The 20977-nt window shown below is 59.0% G+C and overlaps 2 protein-coding genes across 2 annotated transcripts; one reads left to right on the forward strand and one right to left on the reverse strand.

Moving 5' to 3' along the window:
- Window positions 1-7233: 7233 nt before the first annotated feature.
- On the forward strand, window positions 7234-9930 carry TICAM1 (TIR domain containing adaptor molecule 1). The gene has a single exon (XM_058657698.1). The coding sequence runs from the start codon at window positions 7392-7394 to the stop codon at window positions 9504-9506; it is 2115 nt and encodes a 704-aa protein (XP_058513681.1). The 5' UTR covers window positions 7234-7391; the 3' UTR covers window positions 9507-9930.
- A 4941-nt stretch (window positions 9931-14871) lies between these two features.
- Window positions 14872-16847, reverse strand: FEM1A (fem-1 homolog A). The gene is given in 11 exon segments (XM_004595617.2): window positions 14872-14961; window positions 14963-15664; window positions 15666-15959; window positions 15961-16044; window positions 16046-16360; window positions 16362-16433; window positions 16435-16518; window positions 16520-16570; window positions 16573-16647; window positions 16649-16816; window positions 16818-16847. Coding segments are annotated over 11 exon segments (1965 nt in total).
- Window positions 16848-20977: the final 4130 nt, after the last annotated feature.

Below are 20977 nucleotides of genomic sequence, written 5' to 3' on the forward strand. Positions count from 1 at the left end.
TCCCTGTCAAACAAAACACAAAAAAATGCATAGCTTTGGGCCCGGGGGCATGGCCTAGCGGCTAAAGTCCTCGCCTTGAAAGCCCCGGGATCCCATATGGGCGCCAGTTCCAATCCCGGCAGCTCCACTTCACATCCAGCTCCCTGCCTATGGCCTGGGAATGTGGGAGAGGACGGCCCAATGCATTGGGACACTGCACCCGCGTGGGAGACCCGGAAAGAGGTTCCAGGTTCCCGGCTTCGGATCGGCGCGCACCGGCCGTTGCGGCTCACTTGGGGAGTGAATCATCGGACAGAAGATCTTCCTCTCTGTCTCTCCTCCTCTCTGTATATCTGACTTTGTAATAAAATAAATAAATCTTAAAAAAAATGCATAGCTTTGCATGGAAACACATGTCAGAACTGCTTTGCACACAACACCCTCATCTTTCTTGGAAGGGGGTTCACTGGGGTGCAAAAATGGAAAATCCACCTGGGTGGAACCCAGAGTGAAGGGCCTGGGGGTGGAGGACAGAAGATGGTGGGTCGACCCCAGCTAGAAGGCTGCTTGCTTGCAGCAAACAGGAGAGGCAGCAGCTGCCCGTATGGTCGATGGCTGACTTGGTTGAACCTCAGCGTTCCCATCTATAAACCGGGTACACCAACCGTGTGTCAGCCCGGAACTTCCTGCAACCAGGAACCACCATCCCTGATGACAAATACTCAAAGCCCAGATATGCATGGCATACAGTGGGCACCTGGGAGAGGAGAGGAACTAAGTAAAAAGAGAACTGGGGTGCTTGGCACAGACCTAGCCCAACCCTAAGAACTTATTTTTTAAGATTTATTTATTGGGCCTGGCGGCGTGGCCTAGCGGCTAAAGTCCTCGCCTTGAACACGCCGGGATCCTATATAGGCGCCGGTTCTAATCCCAGCAGCTCCACTTCCCATCCAGCTCCCTGCTTGTGGCCTGGGAAAGCAGTCGAGGACGGCCCAAAGCCTTGGGACCCTGCACCCGCGTGGGAGACCCGGAAGAGGTTCCAGGTTCCCGGCATCGGATTGGCGCGCGTACCGGTCGTTGCAGCTCACTTGGGGAGTGAATCATCGGACGGAAGATCTTCCTCTCTGTCTCTCCTCCTCTCTGGATATCTGACTTTGCAATAAAATAAAAATAAATCTTGAAAAAAAAATTATAAAAAAAAAAAAAAAAAGAACCAGCACCCCTATGGAATCCCAACACATGTAAGGCATGAGCTTTAGCCGCTAGGCTACCATGTGGAACCAGGATCTTTTTTTTTCCATTGGAAAGGCAGATTTACAGAGAAAAGAAGAGACAGAGAGAGAAAAAAAAGAGAGAGACAGAAAGATCTTCCATCGGCTGGTTCACTCTCCAAGTGGCTGCAATGCCTGCAGCATTATCTTCTAAAATCTCCACTGATGGCTACCTGGGAGATGTGCCTCTGGAGTGGTTTCCAAGTAGGTGTGTTAGGGATGCTTTAAGTTGGCAGGAAAGAAAGAAGAAAGAAAGAATGAAAGAAGGAAAGAAAGAAAGAAAGAAAGAAAGAAAGAAAGAAAGAAAGAAAGCAAGCCAGCCCAGCACGATAATCCAGTGGCTTGAGTCCTTTCTTTGCATGTGCCAATATCCCATATGAGTGCTGGTTTGGATCCTGCTGCTCCATTTGCCATCCAGATCCCTGCTTGTAGCCTGGGAAAGCAATCCAGGAGGACCCTGCACCTACGTGGGAAACCCGGAAGAAGCTCCTGGCTCCTGGCTTCAGATCGGCTCAGCTCCTGTCATTGAGGCCACTTGGGGAATGAACCAGCAGATGGAAGATATTTCTTTCTGTCTCTCCTGATCTCTGTAAACGTGCCTTTCCAATAAAAATAAATAAATCTTAAATATATATATATATATGTGTGTGTATGTGTGCGCATGTGCTGGGACCTCCTAGAAGCGGCTCCTGCAGGTTGTCCCCCTTGTAGCAGGTGCCAGAACCCAAGATGGAATCACGGACTTGGCAAGAACAAGATGCGTGTCCCACATCCCGGGTTTCTCAGCCACGCCTGCATCTGAGTGTATGCACCTGCTATCACCGTCTGGCTCGGCTTCTGGGTGCAAGCTCATAGAGTTTTCTGGCTCCCTCCCAAAATTTAAAAATCACCAAGATTTTCAATCCCTGCAGCTCCTCTTGGCCCACCCAGGATGGGCTGGACTTGGCACCCCCCCTTCCCTTCTCTCTCTCTCTTTCTTTCTTTCTTTCTTTCTTTTTTCAATGCCTAACCTCATTTTCAAATTGCAGCCCCACCCCCACCCACCCGCCAAGTTTGTTCCTCTTGCGCCCTCATGGAGTTGCTAACTTCCACCCGCAGCAAACAGTGGGTGCCCCAGCTTGCTACACGGACCCCGAGCATGCGGAGGGGACCCTGGCCTTGGGCCAGGGGGTGTCTCATGCCTCCTCGGGGAGTTTCCCCTTGAGACGGCTGGGCAGGCCCCGGAAGGCGGGTGACCTCACCAGCGGACCCGCCCGTCCTGGGCGCGCAAGGTGCCCGCAGGATACGGAAGAGGAGGCGCTGTTCCCCGGCCTGGCCTCTCTGCTCCCGCGCCGCGCGGGCACCGCCGCCAGGCCTTTGGACCCCAGCAGGGACACGCCGAGCACAGGGGAGCAGCGCCTGGGTGGAGGGTAAGTGGGGAAGGGGCGTCCCAAGCTCACCCCCAGCGCGTCCTGGCTTCCCCCTGGGCTGCTGGGCAGGCAGTGGCATGCTGAAAGTCGGGTTCCCCCTTCCCCAATCCCCACCACTGTCCAGTGCCGCCCAGGGTTTGTTTCTACGCTAGACAGCAAACAGCCCCCCTTCACCCAGCAGATGTGAGCAAGGGCCTTGGACTAAAACCTGGGTTCGCCAAGCGACACTGTGGCTGGAGCCAGCTTCCCCCCACCTGCCCCAAGAGGCCAGTTCACTCACTCACTGGGGCCTGCAAAAACGGGATTGTTGCTTGCACGGCACATGTGGGGTCGCAGACAGCTGGGAGGTCTATGCCCACGGCGCCACATCCTGTGTCCCCAGTACTGCTTTGTGTTCTGGCCTTTTCCAGGTTGGTCCAGCTCTCAGAGTATGGCATCTGGGCAGGTGGCAGTGACCGCTCAAGTGCTGTAGTCCCTGCCAGCCACCCATGTGGGAGACCCAGAGGAGCTCCTGGCTCCTGGCCCAGCCCTGGCCAGTGCAAGCTCTCTCTTTGCCTTCAAACCTTTTTATTAGATTGATTTTTATCTCAAAGGCAGATTTACAGAGAAAAGGAGAGGCAGAGAAAGATCTTCTATCCGCTGGTTCACTCCCCAAGTGACCACAGTGGCCAGAGCTGAGCTGATCTGAAGCCAGGAGCCAGGAGCTTCTTCCAGGTCTCCCAGACGGGTGTAGGGTCCCAAGGCTTTGGGCCGTCCTTGACTGCTTTCCCAGGCCACAGGCAGGGAGCTGGATGGGAAGTGGAGCTGCCGGGATTAGAACCGGTGACCCTATGGAATTCTGGCACGTGCAAAGCAAGGACTTTGGCCACTAGACTACAACACCAGGCCCACTGTTGTTTGCTTTTGAAAGATACATTTATTGTGGTTCCAAAGCCTTTGGAAATCCCTGTATATGAAATGATCTCTCAAGAGTTTCTTTATGCAAATGTGGTATGAAGAAACTGCATGGGAAGAGAGTGAGAGGTTATTTTGCACCAAATAAACACAGATTTCATTTCGTTTCCTGGAAAGACCTGCGGAGGACTGGCTGGCTGGCAAAGCTGCTGGCTAAGTGTTTGCTGATGGCCCACAGTGACTCGGCACGTCCCTGGGCTTGGCTGCTTGGCCCAGGGTTTCTTTGGTTCTGAAGGACTCACTTGCGGATTTTTTTCTTTAAAAGATTTATTTATTTTTATTAGGCAAATTTACAAAGAGGAGGAGAGACAGAGAGGAAAATCTTCCATCTGCTGATTCACTCCCCAAGTGGCTGCAATGGCCGGAGCTGAGCTGATCAAAAGCCAGGAGCCAGGAGCTTCTTTTGGGTCTCCCACACGGGTGCAGGGTCCCAAGGCTTTGGGCCGTCCTCCACTGCTTTCCCAGGCCACAGGCAGGGAGCTGGATGGGAAGTGGAGCAGCAGGATATGAACCAGTGCCCATATGGGATCCCAGAGCATACAAGGCAAGGACTTTAGCCACTAGTCTACCGCACAGGGCCCTACTAACGGATTTGAAAGGCAGAGTGACAGAGAGGAAGGTCTTTCACCCACTGGTTTATTGCCCAGATGACTCTAAGAACCTGGGTTAGCAGACCTGGCATGATGACTCAGTGGCTAAACCCTCACCTTGCACCTGCCGGGATCTCCTGTAAGTGCTGGTTCGTGTCCCGACTTCTCCACTTCCCATCCAGCTCCCTTCTTGTGCCCTGGGAAAGCAGTGGAGGACGGCCCAAAGCCTTGGGACCCTGCACCCGTGTGGGAGACCCAAAAGAAGCTCCTGGCTCCTGGCTTTTGATCAGCTCAGCTCCTGCCGCTGTGGCCAGTTGGGGAGTGAACCAATGGACCACTTTTTCTCTGTATGAATATGCCTTTCGAATAAAAAGAAAAAAAAAAAAGCGTTGGGGTTAGGGCAGGAGGAAGCCAGGAGCTCCATCCGGGTCTCCTTACAGTGGTAGCCAGGACTTCTGGGCTCAAGCCACCTTCTGCTGCCCTTCCCGGTGTAGTATCCAGGAACTGGTGTGGCCGGGCCTCGAACCCTAAGTGATAGTCATGTTTCCATGGCAACCAGGTAATATTCAAAGTGAGCCAAGTAGCCAGCAGAGAAGGCTAAGGTGTCGGAGGCCCAGCCCAAGGTCTGGGGCCCTCCCCAGCCCCACATGCCAAGACCTAACCTAGATACCCCACCAGGGACCCCACCTCTAATCGCCATCATGCGACAGGGCCCTCAGCGCATGTTTTTATTATTTTCCCCCCCCACATTTATTTATTTCTTTCAAGAAGGCGAAAGAGTTGTCTTCCCTCTGCTGGTTTGCCCCTCAGGTGGCCTGAGTCGGACCCCATGAGCTGGGCCACCAAGTAGCAGAACTGGGCACCCTGTCTCCTCGGTGCCAGGAGGGGACTTTGTCCTGGAGCTGTGCAAGGTGCAGACGCATGGCAAAGCAGAGGGTGGGGTGACGGGGTGGCATGAGGTCCAGGCAGGGCGGATCCAGTGGACAGAGGGACAGGGTCAAGACCTGCCTACAGGTGGGCGTGTGCGATGAGTCATGAGATCCAAGACGGGCTCCAAGACAGGGAGCTGGATGGGAAGTGGAGCATCCAGATAGGATCCCGGAACATGCGAAGCGAAGACTTTAGCCACTCTGCTACCCTGCCAGGCCTGAAAAAAAAAAAAAAAATGTTTTTAAACATTCAAAGAGGCTAGCATCATGGCATGGCAGGTTAAGCAACCTTTTGTGTCACCCACAACCCAAATCCAACTGTGGCATCCTGGCTGCTCTACATCTGCCCAGCTCCCTGCTCAGGTACAACGTGGGCGGCAGCAGGTAGTGGACTCCACCCACAGGGGAGAGCCGGGTGAAGCTCCTGGCTCCCGGCCTCAGCCTGGCCGGCGGCTCTGGCTGTTGGAGGTGGACCCTGGGGAGTGAAACAGCAGATGGACGATCTCTCTTTCTCTTTGCCTTTCAATGGCAGAATCTAAAAGAAAGCCACAGATAATATATACCAGTGAGCCGGGGTGGAGGAACCTGATTGGGTTGCTGGATCACGTGGCTTTTGTTCTAGGCTGATTGGGACAGGGCTGGGCCACGTGCCTGGAGGGAGACACTGAGATATCTGAGGGGAAGTGCTGGGGGAAGGGACAGAGAGGTGCAAAGGCCCTGAGGCACGGCTGTGCCGGGGGAGGACCACAGCCTATGGCAGGTGTGAACCTGTTTGCCTGTGTTATGTATGCATACTGCATCTTATTAGCATCACTTTCAGACTGGCAGTTCCCAGCAGGTGGAACCATCTCCATGTTCCTGTTAGGCCGAGCCATGCCCCTAATCGTGTTTATTTTTTATTTTTTTTAAAGATTTATTCATTTTATTACAACCAGATATACACAGAGGAGGAGAGACAGAGAGGAAGATCTTCTGTCCGATGATTCACTCCCCAAGTGAGCCGCAACGGGCCGATGCGCGCCGATCCGAAGCCGGGAACCTGGAACCCCTTCCGGGTCTCCCACGCGCGGGTGCAGGGTCCCAATGCATTGGGCCGTCCTCAACTGCTTTCCCAGGCCACAAGCAGGGAGCTGGATGGGAAGTGGAGCTGCCGGGATTAGAACCGGCGCCCATATGGGATCCCGGGGCTTTCAAGGCGAGGACTTTAGCCGCTAGGCCACGTCGCCGGGCCCATCATGTTTATTTTTAATCTATTTGCAAGGCAGGCAGACAGAGCCCACAGACCCTGGTTCACTTCCCCAAACGCCTGCAACAGCCAGGGCTGGGCCAGGCTGACTCTACAAGCAGGGAGCTTCATCTGGCGGGGGCCGGGGGGGCGGCTTCTCTCACTTGGGTAGCAGGGGTCCAGACCCTCCTGGAGCCAACACCTGCTGCCTGCCCAGGGGTGAGCAGCAAGGAGGGGCCTAGAGTCAGGAGTTGGAGGGGAGAATCGAAACTGCGTATTCGTTTAAACAAAAGCAGGCAGAGCTAGCCTGACATGCCAACCTCGCCCCTGGGCATTCAGCCCGTTCCGCCCCGGGGGTGGGGAGGTGCTGCTCCTTCACCCTAGCTCCTGACTGGCCACCTCGGGCCATGCCCCCTCTGCCCTGCAGGCAGGTCTCAATGGGTTTGCTGGCCAAGTCCAGTGAGCTCACCCAGAAGGGGTTGGTATTTTCTGAAAATCCCGAATTATCATGCACACGGAGTCTGGACTGTGTCAGAACAGGCGTGAGCCATGAATGAGTCAGTGCCTGGTTTAGGTCAGGGAGCCCCCTCGCCCTCCACCCCCATGCCCCGCCTGTGGACTGCCTGGGGGTCGTGATCCCGGACATGTTGGATGCTGCCCTTTGCCTCTGCCATCATCCTGGCCCACATCGCCCCTGGCCACCCTGGGAAACAGCAGGTGACCCAAATCCTTGGGCTCCTGTCACCCACGTGGGAGACGCCCGAGGCAGCTTCCGGTTTCAGCCTGGCCCAGTCGGGTGGAAAGCGGAGGAGAACCAGTGATGGAAAATGCCTTGTCTCTCTGTCCATCTGTCTCTCTGACAGGTAACCGCCTGTCCCATGCTTCCTCCACAGATCCATCCCGCCTCCCCCCCAGGAGCTGGCACTGTGAATGGTTAAGAAGGATCGCCAGGCGAGCAGCAGGGGGGCACAGTAGATCATGCCTGCCCCATCCCCAGCTTCTCCCACCGCCCGAGGCCGTGCCCTCCGGTGCCCATGGCCTGCCCAGTCCCATCGCTCCCTGGGGCCTTCGAGATCCTCCGGGCTGCAGGCCAGGACAAGCTCTTGTTCCTGAAGCACAGATTGAAGAGCCTGCGGCCCAGCTTTCGGGGGTCCAACCTCCTGTACGCCATGGTGCTCCTGCAGCTGGGTCAGGAGACAGAAGCCAGGCTCTCCCTGGACGCCCTCAAGGACGATGTGGCGGCCCGGCTAGTGGCCCGTTGCTGGGCTGGCGTCGAGGTGGACGCTGTGAAGGCTGCGGGCGAGCAGCAGGAGGAGGAAGAGAAGGAGCTGCAGGCGGATGTGTCCTGGACCGTGGCCCGTCTGTACCACCTGCTGGCTGCGGAGAAGCTGTGTTCTGGCTCCATGCGGGACGCGGCCTACCAGTCTGCTCTCCAGGTTCTGGCCTCTAGGGACGATCCCCGGCTGGGGCAGCTCCGAGAAGAAGCCAGGAGTCAGTGTGGGTGGGACATGCTTCGGGACCCTGGTAGCTTTGCTCCCCTGCGTTCCGATCGTAGCCTCCCTCCCAGCTCCCGGAGTCTGCCGTGTCCCGTCCAGAACCCATCCGGCTGGAGTCGAGGCTGCTCCCTGCGTTCCACGGGCACTCCCGGCTCCATTGGCACCCCTAGCTCCCTGGGCAGCCACTTGGAAATCAGCAAGTCACCCACCGTGCACCTGGCCAGCCTGCCACGTGACCCCCGTGGGCCACCTAGCAGCCTGGGTGCCGAGCCCATGGCTGATCAGGCACCACCCGTGGGCCGCCGGGAACCAGAGGAGATGAGCTGGCCACCGTCGGTGGAGCCTGCCAACCCCCGGGAGGGACCACAGGGTCCGGATGTGGGTCTCTCTGAGCCGTCCCCGGAGCCAGCCTCGAACACCTCCCCGGCTCCGGAAGCTAGCACCAATTATCCTGTAGCATGCACTGAGATGTCACCTGCAAATCCGTGTTGCACGCCGTTGCAAAGCCTGGAGCCCCCCCAAATTACCGGCTCCCCCAAAGAGCAGGAGGGGCCGCTCCAGGAGCCCATGGGACACTTCAAGTCCCAGGACACTGAGCCATGCCCACCTGCTTCCTGTACCCCCCAAACGTCCTCTCCTCTTGCTCCTCCTCCCTCCTCCTCCTCCTCCTCTTCCTCCTCCCCAGCCCCGTCCCCCTCCCCAGCCCCGTGTAAACCGGAACAGAAATTCTATAGCTTCGTGGTGCTGCACGCCAAAGCTGATGAAGACATCGCCGTGCGCGTCCGGGACAAGCTGGAGGCCCTGGGCGTGCCCGACGGTGCCACCTTCTGTGAGCATTTTCAAGTGCCCGGGTACGGAGAGCTGAGCTGCGTGCAGAACGCCATCGACCACTCTGCCTTCGTCATCTTCCTCCTCACCCCCAACTTCGACTGCCAGCTGGGCCTGCACCAGGTGAGCCACGCCCTCATGAACTCCCTCACGCGACGAGGCTGGGAAAACTGTGTGATCCCCTTCCTGCCCCAGGGCATCTCCCAGGCCCAGCTGGCCCCTCACACGGTCAGCATACTGTCCAGCGTGGTGTGGCTGAGGGAGGACTCCAAGATCTTCGCCAAGATTGTGGCCAACACCTTCAGCACCAAGACGCTGCAGGCCCGTAAGGCCCTGTGGAGAATAGACCAAGACTCCCGGGCCTTGCAGGAGCAGAACCAGCAGCTGGAGGCCCAGCAGCAGAGGGTGGCCGCCATGATCACCAGCTACGCCACCTACATGCAGAATTACATGTCCTTCCAGGCACAAATAGACACGCTCCCCACCGCTTTTGCAAGTCACGTGTCCTTGGGTGCGGGTGCACCTGCCGGCGGGGCTCAGGGACCCCTGGGACCCCTGCCTCCCTTCCCCACCTGGCCTGGTGCCTTCTCTCCACTTGTACAACCCCCACCACCACCTCCACCACTGCTGCCCCAGTACCTGGGGCAGGTGGGCTTCCCGCCGCCCCCGACCCCGGCGCCACCGGCACCCCCTCCTCCAAGCCCCGGGCTGCAACCACTCGTTATCCACCACGCTCAGATGGTCCAGCTGGGAGTGAACAATCACATGTGGGGCCAGCGAGAAGCCCAGGGACCCGAGGACACCACGACGCAGAAGGTGGAATGACCGGATAGCAGTGGCCGCCCCCTGGACCTTGGGCCCAGGGCCTTGAAGATGCCCTGCCTGGTGGACAGTGGAGGATGGGGGCTTGGAGCTGGGGACCTATGCTCCTACAGGGACACTGCCCAGGCCATGGATTGTTCTGGAAATGGAGCGCACTGGACTCCCGGGGCCAGGGTCCTGGAATAATGGCCTTTGGAAGGATAATAAATATTTATTACGTAATTCTCCAGCGTCCACCTCAGGCAATTCCATAAGAACCACGTGGCTTGAACGCTCTGGGGGAGGGAAGAGAATGTGTCCCATTGAAGGGGAGGAGCCGGAGGTGGTGCACATGTACTTTCATCCCATTGGCTGTCCTAGGGTCACATGCTGCCAGCTCTGGCTGCAAGGACCGCTGGGAAATGTAGTCTTCTGGGGGCTGCCACTACACTGGGCTAGCTAAGGCTTGATTCTAACAGTAGAGAAACGCCGGATCAGGAGGGAAGGAAGAAGGCCCTTGTTTTATGGGGTCGGCTTGCACTGATTCTTGAGATTTTAAAGGCATCATTGCATTTCCACCCTCAGAGGATGAAAGGGTGCTGTGGGGTGGGGAGATGTTATTGTGGGTCCATTACACAGAGCGGTTAAACTGAGGCCAAGAGATGTAACTTCCGACTTCCAGGGTCACTCAGGGCTCCTTGAGGAAGCGGGCGTTCCCAGCGATGGAATGAAGGGGGAAGTTGAGGACACGTCCATCGCCCCGCCCCCTGTCTGGGCTACGGGTGACTAACTCCAGGCAGTCACGTAGCACTGGCCTGGCCAGGGCGGGCGCTGACTCACTGGGGCAGGTGGCTGGTGGAGAGGGCTGCCCGGGACCTGGCAGGCAGAGCTGCTAAGGTGGAGCTCAGCTTGCAAAGCAATGGCTAACACCCTGGGGCAGCGGAGCCAGCGCTGAGTTGCAGGGCCCCCTCAGGCCAAGGGAGCATCCTCCATGGGCGCCACTGAGTGGACAGCAGTGAGTGTGCCTGAGTCAAAGGTCCATGACGTGACCACAGTTCTGAGTGGACATCTCTGGCCGTCCCAGGTCAGCCATGCGGCCGAGAGAGCGAACAAGCCAGGTGCCCGCTCCCATCTTTCCCAAGCTTGCCTGGCTTTCTCCCAGGAACTCCGATCTGAAATTCCCACTAGGAGCTGCTCCAGGAGGACTTAAAATGGAATATGAATATATATATATATATACTGAATGTGCCCTGCCCGGTCACTGGCATGTGCTTCTATCCCTGGCCATGGGGCAGGACACGTGGTGCGTGGTCAGCCACATGCAATGATTAAGCCCCTGCTGTGGGCAGGCACCTGGGGCCGATGGTCACTGCCCTGACACCCCGGGGGAAGTGACTAAGCAGGGGTTGGCCCAAGTCCCGGGGTCCCTCGTCACCCACCCACGTGGGAGACCCCCCTCCCAAAGCTCCTGACTCCCCCCCTCCCCCCGGCGTTGGCCCAGCCCAGCCCAGCCCAGCCCAGCCCAGCCCCAGTCAGTGGTTGCAGCCATTTGGGGGTGTAAACGAGCCGAGGGAAGATCTCTTTTTTTTGTTTTGTTTTGCTTTGTGCTGTTTTTCAAATACAATGGAAATACAGCAAGGAGGAGGGTCCGGCGGCGTGGCCTAGCGGCTAAAGCCCTCGCCTTGAACACGCCGGGATCCCATGTGGGCGCCGGTTCTAATCCCGGTAGCCCCAGGGTCCCAATGCATTGGGACCCTGCACCCACGTGGGAGACCCGGAAAAGGTTCCAGGTTCCCGGCTTCGGATCGGTGCACACCGGCCGTTGCGGCTCACTTGGGGAGTGACTCATCGGATGGAAAAATCTTTCTCTCTGTCTCTCCTCCTGTCTGACTTTGTAATAAAATAAATAAATCTTTAAAACAAAAAAAAAAAAAGAAAAGAAAAGAAACAGCCAGGAGGAAATACAAGAGGTGCATGAGGCGTGATCCAGGGGTGAACGTGCTGGGAGGGGACCCCATAAAGATGGGTTAGCTGAGACAGGTGTCCAGGCTGGACTCATTCCCGAGGCTGCGGCGCCCTCTGGCGGGAGCTGCTGGGCCCACGTGGAAGGGACAAAGGGGCAGCCATGGCCAGGGCTACGCTGTTCACAGCACAGAGGAGGGTCCACGCGGCAGTGGCGTGAGCGAGGAGCCGTGGTGCAGACACCTGCGCCCGTACCCCCTGTCCAACAGACACAGAACTCTTCCAGCCACTAGCTCACTCCCCAGTCGCCCCCGACAACCAGCCAGGAGTTTCATCGTGGTCCCCCAAGTGAGTGCAGGGACCCCAAGTTCTTGAGCTTTTCCAGGATCATTAGCAGAGAGCTGGATGGCAAGTGGAGCAACCGGGACTCGAACTGGCCCTCTTAGGGGATGCAGGCGTTGCACGCGGTGGTCGACCATATCGCAGAAAGACCCCTGAAGGTCAGCGAGAACCAGATTCCCCAGCTGCCACTAACGGAGCTTGTCTCTCTCACGCCTGCGCAAATACACACACACACACACCCTCTGAGGAAGGTTCTGCCTGCCCGAAACAAAGAATGTTCTGGAAGGCAGGGGACTCAAGTCCAGTCCAAGAGGTGCCAGAATCCTGGAATTCCAGAAGGTTAGGGGATCCAAAGTGCCGAGCATGCCGCCTTAAGCACCGCCCATCCCCACCAGATCCTGGTCGTGCCCATCCCACTCACAGCAGCGACCACGCCCACAGGGGTCAGGTGTCCCTAACACCCCTGTGGGTGGCAGCAGCTTCGGGGAGTGCCCACTCACTGCCTGACCCACTGCTGGGTGTGCTTGGCCTGCCCTAAGGGCCTCAGCCCTTCGCCTCCCCCACCCCAGCCACCTGCTGCTCAGCCATCCATGCTCAGGGCACCCGGGTTCCCCCACCCCAGCTAGGGGCCACAGCCCACTGGGGGTGTTCAATGTTTCTTCCTGAACAGACTTGGAAAATGACCTTTTATGGGGAGTGGGGTAGCAGGTTAACATGTATTAAATAGAATTAACATACCAATATATATCCCACTGAGAGAGCCAAAGTATGTGTATATATATATTTTTTAAACTGGAAAGTCAGATATACAGAGAGAACGAGAGACAGAAAAATCTTCTGTCCAATGATTCATTCCCCAGGTGGCCACAACAGCCAGAGTTGAGCTGATCAGAAGCCAGGAGTCTCTTCCTGGGTCTCCCACGCAGGTGCAGGGTCCCAAGGCTTTGGGCCGTCCTCCACTGCTTTCCCAGGCCACAGGCAGGGAGCTGAATGGGAAGTGGGGCTGCCAGGACACGAACCAGTGCCCATATGGGATTCTGGCGCGTGCAAGGCAAGGACTTTAGCCACTAGGCTACGGCGCCAGGCCCTTACATATTTCTTTGTTAGAGAATGTTCAAGGCAGTGCTTGAGCCCGATTGGTTGAGCCATCCATTGGGGTCCAGCGCTCAGCTTACCTCTAGCTCCTGATGGCAGCTTCCAAGAGTGGTGGGTTCGTGCCCTTGTCATCCCTGTGGGAGACCCAGATGGAGCTCCTGGCTCCTGGCTTCGCATCAGCTCAGCTCTGGCTGTTACAGCCACTCACAAGTGAACCAGTGGATGGAAGATCTTCCTCTGTCTCTCCTTATCTTTGTAAATCTGCCTTTCCAATAATAAATGCTTAAAAAAAAATTTTTTTTTGAAACCCTCGTATTCCGCAAAGGGGGGATTTTCCCAAAGTTTATGATAAATGTGTATAATTTAAAAAAAAGAAAATGGTGGGTGGGCTTCCAAAAATGTGTTCTGCACAATATACACTTTTCACCTCCATTCCTGGAAGTGTTTTTAAAGAACAAATCGGGGGTGGGGGTGCAAAGAGGGAAGAGGGGCTTGGAGGCCACCATAGACTGATCCCAGAAGGCCTCCTGGAGGAGGTGAGGTCTGATTCCCCCAGGTCCCTGAGCAGGCGTTAACCAGTGGGCACAGGGACTGGAGGCCGGGGCTGGAGGTGAGGTGGGGTCACAGGGTCCAACCCTCCCTCTCCACAGGCAGCCCCCGCAGGCTGGGACAGGGTTCCCACACGCCCCCACCCGCCTACCAGGGGACTCCCATGGTTGCTATCTTTAGCTCCAAGCAAGTGCCTGACTGGGCTTGGTAAACACGGCTCGGATGACCCTCCTGGCGCCCGCGGGTCTGGCGAGGCCAGAGTGCTCACGGAAGGACATGGGGCCTTATGCCCAGCTTCCCAGGGGCCTCTTGGCGGGGGAGCCCACAGAGCGACAGAGACACCCGCCCCCAACTGTCCTCCAGGCCCGTCCCTCCTTCCCCCCCACCTCCCAGCTCCCCAGATCCCATGAGGTTCCCCGACCCAAGAGGCAGAGGGCGTAACCCCCCTCCAGGGTGACAGGTGTCTGTGGCTGGGCCTGGACATGAAGGTGACTGGGTGACCAGGCCTCGTTCTCCTGAAACCCAAGCAGGCAGACCTCCCACCTGCCGCGCACCCCCCAGGTTCTTGGGCAGAAGGCCTGAGGCACGGCGATGTGGGTTAGACTTGAACCCGGCACCCAAGGGGCGGCAGAGTTCTCGGACGCCTGCCCCCGGCGCAGTGTCCAGCTGCTGGGTCCTGGGGAACGGCTGCTGTCCCGGGGTGCACGGCTTGGGAAGGAGCCCGGGGACCCTCCCAGCAGATGGATGGGGGGGGGCCAGCGGTTCAAGCAGGCCACGCATAGACACTCTCCTCCAATCCACTTTTTTTTTTAATGACTCAGGTGTTGGCAGGTGGGGGGACCTGTAAGGTGCATTTCCTGCCTCCAGCATCAATAAATAACTCAATGAAACTAACACACTGCAAGTGCACACGCGGCTGTGCGGCGCCACGGGCTGCCTTCTGGAAGTCCACACACACACACACGCACACACTGGGCTGCGCGGGCCATGGACTGTCCCGGTTCAGGGTCACAGGGGTTGGGAAGAGAGGGAAACTTCCTGAGCTCTGGTTGAGGGGGGGTCCCTGGTGCTTGGGTTTGGGGCTTAGGGGGTGGAGGTGGAGACAATTAAATAAACAAACAAACAAAAAAAATCGGGGCGCCCCGAGCCGACTGCAGGGCTGGAAGGCAGCGCGGTGTTAGTGGAGGGGTCAGGGCTGTAGGGGTGGCGGCAGGGGCGGCATACCCACAGCTGCCACCACGCCCCTTGTCCCCAGAGTCGCTGGTGAACCTTCAACCAACCAATAAAAACAGCAGCAGCAGCAGCCTGTGTGGCCGTGGCCACGGCCGGGGCTGACCCACTGGCAACACCAGGCCACCTTCTTAGGAAAAGCGAGGTGAGGGGCCGCCCTAACCCCCCCCACCCCAAGCTGGGTGGCCAGGCCAGACCGCGATGGGTGGGGTCAATGCAGTTCGATGAAGGCCTCCAATTCCTCGGGCAGGAAGCCCTTGTAGGGCACCTTGTTGCGGTCGAGGGCTCGCGCGGCCAGGCAACTGCAGGGTCACGTGGCGGAAGGGTTGCACGGAGCTCTTGGCCAGGAGCGATTCGTCCAGCAGCTCGTAGGCCGACTTCTTGAAGGCGTTGGTGGCGTCCATGTGGGCTCCGGCTTCGAGCAGGGCGTTCATGACCGCCGGGCAGTTGTTGCGCGCCGCGATGTGCAGCGGCGTGTTGTTGTCGAAGTCTCGGCTGTCCGGGTCGGCCCCGCACTCCAGCAGGACCCGCACCACGGGCAGCGACGGGAAGCGGCCCACCGGGTAACGGCCCACGTGGGTCGTGTCCTTGTCGGCGGCCATGTGTAAAGGCGTGAAGCCGTTGCGGCCCCGCGGGGCGCATTTCAGCAGGCGGTATACCGTCTGGTGCTTGAGGTGTTCCTGGCTGGGCGTGCCCTGCACCTGCTCCAGCAGGTACAGCAAATGCAGGATGATGGCCAGGGCTTTGGCGAACTGGGCCGAGTCCCCCGGCGCCTGGGGCAGCTGCAGGGCCCGCTCCACCTCCCGCACACCCTTGTTGAGGACGCCCATGAGGTCCGGGAAGCCGATGTGCGGACCCAGGCTGCCCCGTGTCGCTGCCGCTGCAGCCGCCCGGTCCTGCAGGACGTAGGAGAACAGCTCAGCGAAGGACAGAAAGCTGCTGGCGGTCATGGGGCTCAAGGGTTCCAGGTGGTTCTGTTGCATATCCAGCGCGTACTTCCAGAGGGCGGATGCAACGTTCGAAGTTGCCCGAGTCGGCGTACACGGCGCCCCGGTAGCGGATATAATAGGACGTGTCCGGATGCGAGGGGCCCAGGATGCGCTCTCGGATCAGCAGAGCTTGTGTGCGCATCTCATCCGGATCGGCGATGAGCGCTTCCAGCTCCTCGGGGGTGCGCGCCTCGCGCGAGTATCCGTAGGCCGGCACGGGCTGCGGGGGCTCGGGCTTGGCCAGCTGGGAGCCGCCCTGCAGCCGCAGCTCCATGGCGCGTCTCCAGTGCTTGAGCGCACCCAGCAGGTCCCCGTTTCTTGTCCACGTAGGTGGCTCCCAGCAGCTCCAAGGCCTCCACGGCTGCCTCGAGGCTGGTGGGGCAGCAGCTCTCGCGCGCGGGCAGCCCCTTCTTCCTCCTCCTCCTCCTCCTCCTCCTCCTCCTCGGAGGGCGGGCCCAGCAGGTGCGGCTGCTGCGGCTGCTCCTGGATGAGGTACTCCACGATGTGCGCGTGGCCCGTCACGCTGGCGGCCAGCAGCGGGGTCATGCCGTAGCCATCGCGCTCCATGCGCGCCCTGCAGCCCAGCAGCAGCTGCAGGATCTCCAGGCTGCCGGACTCGGCGCAATCGTGCAGGGCCGTGTTGCCCTTGGCGCTGCGCCGGTTCACCTGCGCGCCTCGCTCCAGCAGGTAGCGCGCGATCTCCCGGTGTCCCCTTGTAGCAGGAGATCATGAGGCACGTGTGTCCGTGCCGGTTGGCCACCTCCAGGTCGGCCTGGTGCTCGCCCCACCAGGTACCGCACCACCTCCAGGTGGCCGTCGAAGCAGGCGGCGCGCAGCGGCGTGGAGTTGGTGCGCGTCGTGCGGTTCACCGGACGCCCCGCGCCGCAGCAGGCTGCGCACCACCGACAGGTGCCCGGCGGCGCCGACGCGGCCCAGAGCGGCGGCGCGCCCTCGATCGTCTCCCCGTCGAAGTGCACCGAGCCCCCGGCCTCCACGTTCGGCCCCGCACCGGTCCACCAGGTACTCCACCACCTCCAGGTGCCCATAGCGCGCGGCGATCAGCAGCGGCGTCCCCCCGCACGCCGCCTCGCCCAGCACCTCGTCCAGCTCCTCTCGGCTCCGGCCGCCCAGCAGCTTCTGCAGCAGCTGCAGCTTGCCGTCGCGGGCCCGCATTGTACACGGCCGTGTGCAGGTCCATGGTTCCCGGGTCACACCCCGCCCGGGGACCCCGCAACCTTCACCGTCTCCCCCGCCGCCATCTTACCACAGGCCCCGCCCACCGCCCCTCTCCGCCGGCGACCTCGGCGGGAGCAAAATGGCGGCCCGCCGGAGCATGCCGGGAAATGCAGTCCGCGGCGCCTCGCTCCGAGGGGGCCGGGGAGGAGAGACGAACTACCATTCCCAGAAGGCTGCGCGGCGGCGCCCTGCTCTCTGTGACCACGGTGCCTGGTGGGAATGGTGGTTCCCAGTTCCCTGAGCAGCCCCGGATGCGGCCCACTTAAGAAACTACGACTTCCGCCATGCAGGGCTACCAGAGGGGTTCCGGGAACTCAGATGACGTATTTCCTGGAGCTGTCACTGAGCCGGGGCCCGTGCCTTGCCAGCAAAAGACTACAAGTCCCGAAGGGCATTGCGAGAGACTCGAAGCCAATCAGGAGCGAGCACGAATGAGAAGCGTTTGGAGCACTTGCGCCTATGGCCGCCAGGGAGCGCACAGCATTGTGTATGGAGTTGCTTTGACATATACAGATATATAGATGTATGAATTTTAATATATATATTGTTTTTAATTGGAAAGTCACATTTACACAGAGAAGGAGAGACGGAGATAAAGATCTTCCATCCGCTGCTTCACTCCCCAAGTGGCTTCAATGGCCAGAGCTGAGCCAATCTGAAGCCAGGAGCCAGGAGCCTCCTCCAGGTCTCCCATGCAGGTGCAGGATCCCAAGGCTCTGGGCCGTCCTCCACTGCTTTCCAGGCCACAGGCAGGGAGCTGGATGGGAATTGGAGCTTCTGGGACTAGAACCAGCACCCGTGTGGGATCCTGGCACGTGGAAGGTGAAGAATTTAGCCACTAGGCTACCGTGCCGGGCCCAGGACTTACTATTTTACTTGAAATTCAGGGTCACAGAGAGAGGAGAGGCACAGACAGTTCTTCCGTCCGCTGGGTCACACCCCCCAAGTGGCCGCAATAGCCAGGGCTGGGAGCTCCACCTGCGTCTACCGCGTGGCTGCAGGGGTCTTCACCCGCTCCCTGCCAGGGTCTGCTGTAGCAGGGCCGAACCCAGGCCCTTCAGTCCTGCACACGGGTGCTGCCGTATGTCCCTCAACGCCATCACCACCATCACCGACGACCCCCGACCCTCACAACAGGCTCCGGGTCCGTGCTGGACACACAGACGGGGGAGGCTGCCCCCGGGCTGGCTGCGTGACTGCGCAGTGGCCACCTGCAGTCGCTGAGCTCAGAAGAAGTGGGAGGAAAAATCTCCCCGTTGTGTGTCGCATAAATAATGAGGCCAGGACGAGGGTGTTTGTCCCTTGGCTGTGTGGCCTCGGCCTTCACCAGCTCGGACAAGGCAGGGTTTCCGGGGTCTTGGCAGGGGGGAAGCCCTGGCCTGAGTGAAGTTCTTGGGGCAGCAAAGCCTCCTGTGGAGCGTGGAGAGGGAGGGGAGCTCAGGCCAGGCTCCCGCACAGGCGAGGGAGGCTCGGATGGGGCTCCTGGCTCCTGTTTTAGGTCCAGGCCAGCCCTGGCTGCTGTGGGTGTCTGGGGGGTGAAGCAACAGAGGGAAGAGCTCTCTCTCTCTCTCTTTCCCTCCCTCACTGTAACTCTGCCTTTCAAAGAAAAGAAGGAAGGAAAGGAGAGAGGAAGAGAGAGAGAGAGACAGACGGACTGGCACAATGGTTCAAATGGCTAATCCTTTCCCTATAAGTGCCGTAGGAACTCCAGTTCATGTCCCAGCTGCCCCACTTCCCATCCAGCTCCCTGCCTGTGGCCTGGGAAAGCAGTGGAGGACGGCCCAAAGCCTTGGGCCCCTGCACCCGCGTGGGAGACCCAGGGAGGTTCCTGGCTCCTGGCTTCAGATCGGCTCAGCTCCAGCCACTGTGGCTATGGGCGGTGTAAACGAGTGGGTGGAAGATCTCTCTGTCTCTTTCTCAACACTTTCAAGTAAAATAAATGAATAAACATATACAGATTTCTTTTAGGCAAACAGAAATTGAAATCCACACATGCCTTTAGATTTCCACTCGGTGTAACCGGCACCTCTGTCTTGTTCCAGAACATTCCATGGCCCCCTTGGAAACTCAGACCCCCTCCCCCAACACACACACATACATGCAAGGCTCCACTCCCCAACCCACCCCTCCCAAGTCAGGCAGCCAGCCGGAAATCCACTTGGGTCTCCCTGGATAAGCTTGTTCTGCATACGGCGGCCCCACCCCTGGCAGACCCCCACACCACATTTGTTCTAGCTTATTAATATTCGTACTATGAGAATTTGCCATTGCTGTAGCTCACACACGGATGGTGCATGTCTAAGTCCTGGAACAGTGGGGTGTGCTGGTGGGGCACCCAGGACGCAGTGGGTGCACGGGAGTGTTTTGCGTACACCCCCAGCTACTGCACTGCGCGCACCTGCCACGCGCCCCTTCCTTCCTCGCTGTTCCTTCCTGCGCCGCCGCCTCCACCACCTGGGGAGAGGGAGAGGGTGCGGAAAGGAGAGGGACCCGCAGGATGGAGCTGCCGACGACAGCAGACAGGCAGGCGAGGGGCCAGGCCGGCGCTGGCACCATCTGGGCGCCTGGTCCCCGGGGCTACCTGTGCCTGGGCGCCAGGCTCGCTGCAAACGCGGGGAGGCCATGCAGAGGCACAGCCCGGGCTGCGAGCCAGGTGCACACCGCGGGGTGTCATTAGTGGCTTCCTGGGCCGCCTAAACGCTGTGGCTGATGCGGGGCCACGGCCAGGGCTGGGCCACCTGCGGGAGCCTGGGCCGAGCTGTGGGCATTAGAAGAGGATGAGAAGGAGGGGCCCTGGGGCAGCCCTGTGTGGACCCAGGGGTTTGTGCCATCCTCTGCTGCTTTCCCAGGCCACAGGCAGGGAGCTGGATGGGAAGTGAGGCCGCTGGGATAAGGATACAAACCCTGCGTTCCCGTATGGGATCCTGGGGCATGCAAGATGAGGACTTGAGCCACTAGGCTACCACGCAGGGCCCTGGAAAAAATATTTTAAACTCACAGGAAAAGAGCAGAGTAGCTCCCCCCCCCCCCCAACACACACACCTCTCTGGCCAGTATGCAGCATCACAGCCATGGGTCTGCTATGAGGGGCTGGGAGACAGCAAAGACCCCAAGAATGAGAGACACTGGGTGCAAGGAAGCAATGTGGGAGGGAGGTGTGTTTTGGAATTGACGTACAAGTGAGTGAGAATGAAAGGTAGCACCAGCAGGGGCTCCCCTCACAAAAGGGGGCGCTGCAGTCCCACAGTGGCCAGATCTTGGGGGGCGGGAAGGGAATGGAGGTTGCTGGAGCGTCTGTGTGTGCACGCAAGTGTGTATTCCCTGCTCTCTTCCTCCCACAGGGACCCCAGCCCTGTCTGAGGGCATTCACAGCTTAAGGACCCAGGGCTGCTCTTTGCTAAAAAGACTGTGTATCCATCCAGCCTCACCTGTTGCCTCTGTTTAAGGAATTTATTTCAGGCAGCATTATCGAAGGGAGAACATTCTAGATTCTTCTAGATCTTTTTCTGGTTGACCAAACTCCTTCAAAGCAAGCCTGACAGGGCTGAGACCACCACCCTAGGGGGGCGGCTCTCATGGAGTAGTGGGGAGCAGGGGGAGCTGAGGTCCCCCCCAGCACACCACCACCTCAGACAGGGAGCAAGGGGGACACTGTGGGACACTCGGGTTGGGGGGGTTGAGGCTGGGACATGTCGTTCTGAATGTGACCCCATGGGACGGATGTGTGGGCTGAACTGTCACGTGCCGTGTCAGGCACACACAGAGAAGCCAGGATATGTCCACGGGTGACCAGCTGTGCGGGAGATCTTTCTACCAAGAGCCGCCAGGGCTGCGTGATGGATGCGGGGACCCTCAGCCCTGGTACTGACTCCATGGTCCAGACACCAACTTGGGGGTGGGGTGGGGTACGGTCCCCCCAAACTGTCCCATGTTTGAATTCCATCCTTGCTTCGCGTCCCAACAGACTTCTTGTTCTATCGGGTTCGGCCGGGAGCCTCTCACCATCCCCTCCCTGCTTGTTCTGGAAAAACTGGGGCTCATGGCACGTCTCTCACCATACCCCTCCTTCTTCTCCACTGGGTAACTGAGCCT

Source organism: Ochotona princeps, chromosome 33, assembly GCF_030435755.1.
Source record: "Ochotona princeps isolate mOchPri1 chromosome 33, mOchPri1.hap1, whole genome shotgun sequence".
Classification (NCBI taxonomy): Eukaryota; Metazoa; Chordata; class Mammalia; order Lagomorpha; family Ochotonidae; genus Ochotona; species Ochotona princeps.

Excerpts from the sequence above, each read along its gene's own strand:
- TICAM1 (XM_058657698.1), top strand. The coding sequence starts at position 7,392 with ATGGCCTGCCCAGTCCCATCGCTCCCTGGGGCCTTCGAGATCCTCCGG.